The 9,843-nt window shown below is 43.5% G+C and overlaps 1 protein-coding gene across 1 annotated transcript; it reads right to left on the reverse strand.

Moving 5' to 3' along the window:
* Positions 1–461: 461 nt before the first annotated feature.
* Positions 462–5,846, reverse strand: ripply1 (ripply transcriptional repressor 1). Its single transcript, XM_060935248.1, has 4 exons — positions 5,740–5,846; positions 1,534–1,609; positions 823–896; positions 462–681 (listed from the first exon to the last, which is right to left on the reverse strand). Exons 1-4 carry the CDS (start codon positions 5,844–5,846, stop codon positions 462–464), a joined length of 477 nt encoding a protein of 158 aa, XP_060791231.1.
* Positions 5,847–9,843: the final 3,997 nt, after the last annotated feature.

A 9,843-nucleotide genomic window follows, 5' to 3' on the forward strand; every position in this document is an offset into this window, starting at 1 on the left:
AAAGATTAGAAGAGGTGCTTTAGTGAAATATAAACGCCACACACACACACACACGCCTTGTTTTATATATAGGTTTATTGTGTAAATTACACAAACGTAGAAAAATAGGATATAAATATATGTAGATCTATACACAACATAAATTAGGGACAAGTAAATAAAATAAAATAAAATACAGGTTGAGGAATTTTGCATACAAAAAAAAAAAAGTAGAGACCCTGAGTCATCTCGGAAACATTCATCCCAATGTGGGATCATTTTCATGCCGTTATACATTTCCCAGAAGAAATTACATTGCGGAAAACCATCCAGTCCTGAAGATGTTCTTTTCGAAACGGGTTTTATGATGATATTCAGAACTATGAAGGCTGTGGTTGGTCGGGATGTTTTCTCAGTGAATACTCAGTCCTGACAGAACGTCTGATGTTCCTTAGGTGTACTTGTTAAAGTTCAGGCACAATTCAGTTATAATTGCAAAACTGTCCCTGAGATTTGAAGCACTCTTTCTTGTCATCGTCGTCGTCATCTTCCTCATCTTCCCAGTCATCCTGTTCCTCCTCATCTTCCTCACTGTCAGACTCATCATAGAAGCAGATGGTTGCCTGGACTGGGAAGTTCCTCAGCAGTGCTTCACCATCGCTATAGAGGTAATCGTAGGACTTGGATTTTGGCCAGAACAGTCTGATGGAAAAACAAAATCGAATAAATATTTAGAAGTCTTCTCTTGGATTGACACTCACTTTTGATTTGTCTGCTTATCAGGTTTCCAGGCCAATACATGTCCCGTACAATGTGTTGCTCAATCAAAACAAGAGCACTGACCTGACAGGGTGCTGGAAAGGCTGAGTTTTGCCATCTGCCATGGTGTTGCTTGGCACCGTTTGTCGGAAATAAGGCTGTAAAGAGAGAAGAAAGAGGTGTAAGGATACATTTACAAATGAAAACATCCACCGCAAGCTTCCTGTCTGGTATTTATGGGGTGATATCAGCACCAGCTACAAAGCAACTGTATAGCACCCTGGGCTATATAGGATATAGTAGCTGTGACTTGGTAGGCGTCAGGGTAAAAGAGTGGGAATCTAACCCAAACATTCCCCAGATGTGTCTACTAGTCTTGGCAAGCATGTGCTAGCATGCTGGAAGTTTATTCTCTCTACACCTCGATGCTGGGCGCCAATTCAGACGTCTCACTCTGACTCAGACAGTGGTGCCATATGGCAGAGCGTCTCAGCGCTCCAGTTGGTCCTTCTGCCTTTGCACAGAGTTGGCTCAGTGTCAGCAAAACAGCTTGACAGTCACACCTTCTGCTCTACCATACTGCTCCTAATGCACTCCACATGCCTATCTGCAGACCCCTGGGGTCTCATTTTGCGTCTTAAAAGCATTGTAGTTAAATTAATTACTGTGCATTCTTAATTCATACCTCATAACGCTTGTCAAAAAAAAAATCACTGCTCGAAATGCACAAGCAAACCAATAATTGGTATAATTGAGAGAAAGAGAGAGAGAGAGAGAGAGAGAGAGAATCCTTACGCAGATAAGCCTGCTTCTTTGGCTCGCGGTATGCGAGTCCTGACGGGTCATGAGCCACGGTCTCCACAGGACAGGCCTGCTGTGGACAAGACACAAGACACAGGTCACTTGGTCAGGGTCAATGAAAACAAAACAAAACACGTACAGGGTTGACAGGGTTAAGGGCCCAAAGGTGGCAGCTTGGCAGTAGTTGAATCCGCAACCTTCTGATCAGTAAACCTTAATCCGTTGTGTTTCCATTGCCCTTTGGTTGAAGATCTACTGTACCTCTATGTGGGAAATATATAGACATAAAGTGTAGGATAATTCATATATTGCTTTGCACCCACGGCCTCAGAAGTGTTTGAATATATGCAGAATGCGTTTAATAGAGTGCAAGAACAACTCTGCCAATTGCAACTTGTTCTAAACGCTGATAAAACAAAACTTATGTTTTTCACTAATTCAAAATCAGCAAGGGGCGGCACGGTGGTGTAGTGGTTAGCGCTGTCACCTCACAGCAAGAAGGTCCTGGGTTCGAGCCCCGGGGCCGGCGAGGGCCTTTCTGTGTGGAGTTTGCATGTTCTCCCCGTGTCCGTGTGGGTTTCCTCCGGGTGCTCCGGTTTCCCCCACAGTCCAAAGACATGCAGGTTAGGTTAACTGGTGACTCTAAAGTGACCGTAGGTGTGAATGTGAGTGTGAATGGTTGTCTGTGTCTATGTGTCAGCCCTGTGATGACCTGGCGACTTGTCCAGGGTGTACCCCGCCTTTCGCCCGTAGTCAGCTGGGATAGGCTCCAGCTTGCCTGCGACCCTGTAGAAGGATAAAGCGGCTAGAGATAATGAGATGAGATGAGAAAATCAGCAAGGTCAAATCAGTTTGTCATCGTCACCAGTAGTGGTCAACAAACTGAACTTATATCTACTTTAAAATATCTGGGGTTCTTGATTGATGACCATTTGTCGTTTAAGGCACATATTCTGCATACTGCTAAGACGCTGAAGGTTTTACTTGGATTTTATTTTCGAAATAAGCCTTGTTTTTCCTCTGGGGTGAAACGGAAACTGGTGGAGCTGACCTTTTTTCTGATAATTGATTATGGTGATGCGTTATATATGAATGCCAGCCCTCAATGCGTCCACATGCTGGATAGTGGGTATCATGGCGCTCTGAGGTTTATCATAAACTGTGGAGCTTTAACTCATCACTGTATCTTATACACTAAAGTAAACTGGCCATCTTTATATGCGCGCCGGCACGGCCATTGGTATGTCTTTATCTACAAGGCTATCCTTGAGATGATTCCATCTTATTTATTATCTCTTTTAATCCTGAATAATACAGCCTACAGTCTTCGTTCTCTGGACTTTTTACATTTTACTGTTCCTAGGGTTAGAACAGAAATGGGGAAGAAAGCTTTTAGGTTTTCTGCTCCAACTACATGGAATAATTTGCAGTCAGAGCTCAAACTCCAAAATCTGGTATCTCTGAATGTATTTAAGTCCATGATAAATCCCATTGTATCGAGGCTTCATGAGTGCAAATGTCTTATTTGATCTTGACCTCTCATCTCATCTCATTATCTCTAGCTGCTTTATCCTGTTCTACAGGGTCGCAGGCAAGCTGGAGCCTATCCCAGCTGACTACGGGCGAAAGGCGGGGTACACCCTGGACAAGTCGCCAGGTCATCACAGGGCTGACACATAGACACAGACAACCATTCACACTCACATTCACACCTACGCTCAATTTAGAGTCACCAGTTAACCTAACCTGCATGTCTTTGGACTGTGGGGGAAACCGGAGCACCCGGAGGAAACCCACGCGGACACAGGGAGAACATGCAAACTCCACACAGAAAGGCCCTCGCCGGCCACGGGGCTCGAACCCGGACCTTCTTGCTGTGAGGCAACAGCGCTAACCACTACACCACCGTGCCGAAACTGTTTTTTTTTTTTTTTTGTGCTGGCCAGGTCTCTCTTATAAAAGAGATCTTTGATCTCAATAGGACAAACCTGGTTAAATAAAGGTTATAATAATAAATAATAATAAGGATAAGGGCCTTGGCAAAGGGCCCAAAAGTGGCAGCACCAAGGCTCAAACCAGAGCATTTTTTAAGGATTTTCCACTAGGAGACCAACTGGTCTGGGCAATACAATCACAGGCCCCAGAGTCCATGCGGCTGCACCGCTGCGGCATATTCTGTGATGCAAAATGGTTCACCAATCACCATACAGACAAACACACTACAGTGACTACACAGCTATCAAGAGCAATTACCAAGCACAAATGTTATGTCAAAGACACTCAAAGTTACACAGTAATGACATCGGATTCTGACATCAGCCATCTCAGTAACCAAATTTTAGTTTTGTTTTTCTTAACCAACATGATCTTGTGTGTATATCTTATAACATAGATCTTTGTTTTCCTTGTTAAATGTATACTTACATGGTACTTGGTTAATTAATTGCAACTGATTGAACCAAATGATAAGACATAACTTGGTTTAAAATTTGGTCTCCCAGTGAAGCTGGTTTGGCATTGACTAGGAGACCAAATCTGGCCACTGGGAGACCATTTGGTCTCCCAGTAACTATGTTAAAAAATGCTCTGGCTCAAACCCAAAACCGTCCAATAAGCAATCCAGTGTCTTAACCTTTGATCCATCACCATAACAACAAATTTGATATTAGGGTAGTCCCGAAATGTATGGGAAAAATTTTTTTTTACCAAAACATTCCGACCACCCTACCATTTTTTTACATAGGCTAAAAGAAGGCAACAAGCAAAATTTCAGAAAAATTGGTTAATATTTAGAGGTGCCACACGAGGTTGCAAATCGGGTTAATCCATTAACATTAGTTGGTGCGTAGACTGTTGCAGAGAAGATCTCAAACCCCCAAAAAGTCACAGTTCTAGAGGAAATATGCCACTTCTATGAAAAAGAAGAGGCAGGAAGAGTTTATAGACTGATAGAAGGTTAACTTTCATGCACTAAGGGGTTCTTAAACAATGAGCACTGATCGTAATATGCTGATGAAGTTGTGAATGTTTTTCTTTCTATGTTTTTCAGATGGCTAGCAACAGTAATACAAGTAGTACCGGTGGTGCAAAGCACAAAACCAGAAAGGACAATTATGTTTGGTTAATTGGTCCCACTTCCAAGGAACTGTCTGGGAGAAAGCTTCCTTCTGCTAGGGAAGTCCTTAGCATGTTCTTTTATCTCCACAAGATACCAGAATACCGAAGGGTTTAGAAAATCACAGACAAGTAATAGCTATTGTTACTTTGAACACAGGAAGTTATATTACTGTATTGTTTGTATTAATATGAAACAGTTAATAAGCCACATTATTTTATATTGTGTCTTGAGTGAAAACTTTAATGGCTTTGTGGCACCTCTAAACATTGTTCAATCTTAACCAAATTTCGCACAATAACTTCTTTTAGGCAATGTAAAAAAAAAAGGTAAGGTGGTCGTAACAAAACCCTAAAAAAATTTTTTTGGGACCACCCTAATATATATATATATATATATATATATATATATATATATATATATATATATTACATTATCTCATTCTCATCTCATTATCTGTAGCCGCTTTATCCTGTTCTACAGGGTCACAGGCAAGCTGGAGCCTATCCCAGCTGACTACAGGCGAAAGGCGGGGTACACCCTGGACAAGTCGCCAGGTCATCACAGGGCTGACACATAGACACAGACAACCATTCACACTCACATTCACACCTACGGTCAATTTAGAGTCACCAGTTAACCTAACCTGCATGTCTTTGGACTGTGGGGGAAACCAGAGCACCCGGAGGAAACCCATGCGGACACGGGGAGAACATGCAAACTCCGCACAGAAAGGCCCTCGCCGGCCACGGGGCTCGAACCTGGACCTTCTTGCTGTGAGGCGACAGCGCTAACCACTTCACCACCGTGCCACCCCTATATTACACACATATATATATATATATATATATATATATATATATATATATATATATATATATATATATATATTACATCACCATCAAAGGTGTTATATGAATCACGTCACTTTTTTAACTTTTTAAGGAGCACATTTAGGATCAGTGTGAGGTTAACTTGACATTTTAATAACTGATAATCCAAAAGTCAAGAATAAAACTGTTATTTTATATCATTTTGCTCACTCAAGGGAATGAGAGGCACCTATGCGCCATTTCACTGCTCACCTGCTGACGGGTGTCTGCTCCATCTCAGAGCGCGTCGGGGGGATGGACCTGAACCCGGGGCTGATGGGGAAAGGCGTCTGAGTCGCGACAAGACAAGCAGATTTCATCCTTCTGCTGAACTGTAGATCGATAGTCCAGAACAAGGGAATAAAGGGAATAATGGAAACAGAATGAATGAAGTCAGAGATCCGGGGCTTATATAACACTAAGCCGCAGAGAGAGGCGTGGCGTGGCGGCGCTGGGGGCGTGGCGGCGCTGGAGGCGTGGACCAGGGCGTTGTCTTAGCAACAGAAGTTGCTGAAGTGATGAGCGACAGAGTCCATCTGCCAAAACGATCAGGGTGCTGGAGAGCATTTTGCTGTGAATGCTTCTCCCATTTGTGTAAACAGCTCACCACAGCGTGAGGGTGAGAAATCTGGTACCGAGAGGTGATTACAAAAACACAGAGGGGCAAACTTACACACCATCTGTGAGAAGACACACACAGGGAGGGGGGGCAATGCACAAGAGCAAGAGGGGTCATATATAACAATTACTTAGCTTAGGATGAGAGAAAGATGAAGCAGCACACAAGTGGGCTTAGAATTACTCATCTAACACACAGAAACTCACCAATCAGTAATAATAATAATAATAATAATAAGAAGAAGAGGGCGGCACGGTGGTGTAGTGGTTAGCGCTGTCGCCTCACAGCAAGAAGGTCCGGGTTCGAGCCCCGTGGCCGGCGAGGGCCTTTCTGTGTGGAGTTTGCATGTTCTCCCCGTGTCCGCGTGGGTTTCCTCCGGGTGCTCCGGTTTCCCCCACAGTCCAAAGACATGCAGGTTAGGTTAACTGGTGACTCTAAATTGAGCGTAGGTGTGAATGTGAGTGTGAATGGTTGTCTGTGTCTATGTGTCAGCCCTGTGATGACCTGGCGACTTGTCCAGGGTGTACCCCGCCTTTCGCCCGTAGTCAGCTGGGATAGGCTCCAGCTTGCCTGCGACCCTGTAGAAGGATAAAGCGGCTACAGATAATGAGATGAGATAAGAAGAAGAAATCTTTATTCATCACATGCACACTTCAAGCACAGTGAAATTCATCCTCTGCATTTAACCCATCTGAAGCAGTGAACACACACACACACTCAGAGCAGTGGGCAGCCACACCAGAGCACCCGGGGAGCAGTCAGGGGTCGGGTACCTTGCTCAAGGGCACTTCAGCCCAAGGCCACCCCATGTCAACCTAACTGCATGTCTTTGGACTGTGGGGGAAACCGGAGCACCCGTAGGAAACCCATGCAGACACGGGGAGAACATGCAAACTCCGCACAGAAAGGCCCTCGCCGGCCGCTGCGTTCGAACCCAGAACCTTCTTGCTGTGAGGCGACCGTGCTAACCACTACACCACCATGCCGCCCTAGTACTAACATGTTAGTAATAACATGTTAGTAAGGCTCAAGGTTCAAGAGCTTTACTGTCAATACGTCCATATACAGTGGTGCTTGAAAGTTTGTGAACCCTTTAGAATTTTCTACATTTCTGCACAAAACGTCATCAGATTTTCACACAAGTCCTTAAAGTAGATAAAGAGAACCCAGTTAAACAAATGAGACGAAAATATTATACTTGGTCACTTATTTATTCAGGAAAATGATCCAATGTTACATATCTATGAGTGGCAAAAGTAAGTGAGCCTCTAGGATTAACAGTTCATTTGAAGGTGAAATTAGAGTCAGGTGTTTTTAATCAATGGGATGATGATCAGGTGTGAGTGGAGTGGGCACCCTGTTTTATTTAAAGAACAGGGATCTATCAAAGTCTGATCTTCATAACACGCGTTTGAAAACCTTTATTCATCACATGCACACTTCAAGCACAGTGAAATTCATCCTCTGCATTTAACCCATCTGAAGCAGTGAACACACACTCAGAGCAGTGAGCAGCCACACTAGAGCGCCCAGGGTCAGGTACCTTCCTCAAGGGTACCTTGGATTGTGGGGGAAAACGGAGCACCCGGAAGAAACCCACGCAGACACGGGGAGAACATGCAAACTCCACACAGAAAGGCCTTCGCCGGCCACTGGGTTCGAACCCAGAAACTTCTTGCTGTGAGGCAACCGTGCAAACCACTACACCACCGTGCCACCCACAAGCTGTTTGTGGAAGTGTATCATGGCACGAACGAAGGAGATTTCTGAGGACCTCAGAAAAAGCGTTGTTGATGCTCATCAGGCTGGAAAAGGTTACAAAACCATCTCTAAAGAGTTTGGACTCCACCAATCCACAATCAGACAGATTGTGTACAAATGGAGGAAATTCAAGACCATTGTTGCCCTCCCCAGGAGTGGTCGACCAACAAAGATCATTCCAAGAGCAAGGCGTGTAATAGTCAACGAGGTCACAAAGGACCCCAGGGTAACTTCTAAGCAACTGAAGGCCTCTCTCACATTGGCTAATGTTAATGTTCATGAGTCCACCATCAGGAGAACACTGAACAACAATGGCGTGCATGGCAGGGTTGCAAGGAGAAAGCCACTGCTCTCCAAAAAGAACATTGCTGCTCATCTGCAGTTTGCTGAAGATCACATGGACAAGCCAGAAGGCTATTGGAAAAATGTTTAGTGGATGGATGAGACCAAAATAGAACTTTTTGGTTTAAATGAGAAGTGTTATGTTTGGAGAAAGGAAAACACTGCATTCCAGCATAAGAACCTTATCCCATCTGTGAAACATGGTGGTGGTTGTATCATGGTTTGGGCCTGTTTTGCTGCATCTGGGCCAGGATGACTTGCCATCATTGATGGAACAATGAATTCTGAATTATACCAGCGAATTCTAAAGGAAAATGTCAGGACATCTGTCCATGAACTGAATCTCAAGAGAAGGTGGGTCATGCAGCAAGACAACGACCCTAAGCACACAAGTCGTTCTATCAAAGAATGGTTAAAGAAGAATAAAGTTAATGTTTTGGAATGGCCAAGTCAAAGTCCTGACCTTAATCCAATGGAAATGTTGTGGAAGGACCTGAAGCGAGCAGTTCATGTGAGGAAACCCACCAACATCCCAGAGTTGAAGCTGTTCTGTACGGAGGAACGGGCTAAAATTCCTCCAAGCCGGTGTGCAGGACTGATCAACAGTTACAGCAAACATTTAGTTGCAGTTATTGCTGCACAAAGGGGGTCACACCAGATACTGAAAGCAAAGGTTCACATACTTTTTCCACTCACAGAAATGTAATATTGGATCATTTTCCTCGATAAATAAATGACCAAGTATAATATTTTTGTCTCATGTGTTTAACTGGGTTCTCTTTATCTACTTTTAGGACTTGTGTGAAAATCTGATGATGTTTTAGGTCATATTTATGCAGAAATATAGAAAATTCTAAAGGGCTCACAAACTTTCAAGCACCACTGTACTATCCGAGTATACAGTGCATTGAAATACTGTTTCCCTCATGGTGCATTTATAAAGAAATAGATTACAAAACAAATTAGATACATAACTATGTTTAGCTATCTAAGTAATCATTTCACTATCTAAACACAATAAACAACAAGACAAAGACAGGCGCAAAGTGGCATTATGCATTTGTGTGCAAATGTTCATGTTCATCTGTTAGCAATTGCGACATAAATCAATATATCCACACCTATGCTTTCTGTTTTTATCATTTACACTCATTGAAAAATATTCACATAGGCTATGTGCATTAATTAATACTGTACCAGGCTTATTTCTCGATTTGTGGACGATTAAAGTCACCTGTACATCACTCCTGTCCATCACTGATCTGAGATCAGCTCCTCACTCACTTGCACAGTGGAAAGTATGTGGTTATCACTGACCTCAGGTCAGTTTTCTGAGCAGCACTCTGATGGATTTGTTTTGTGTGTTTTTTCCTCCATCGAGCACGCGCTCACACTCCTGCCTGTTAAACTGGGTGCAAAATATCTCACTACACCAACATAATGAGCCCCTAATGGGGTCTTGATAGACTTTTTGGCTCCATTTGGGAAAAGCAAATTTGCAGGGCGGCAGTGCGTTGGCCTCCTACAGGGCCAGCAAACTGACAGAAGGAGGCAAAAGGCGCAAATGGACAAAAGCAGGTAATGCAACAACACAC

This window comes from Neoarius graeffei, chromosome 12 (genome assembly GCF_027579695.1).
Source record: "Neoarius graeffei isolate fNeoGra1 chromosome 12, fNeoGra1.pri, whole genome shotgun sequence".
Lineage (NCBI taxonomy): Eukaryota > Metazoa > Chordata > Actinopteri > Siluriformes > Ariidae > Neoarius > Neoarius graeffei.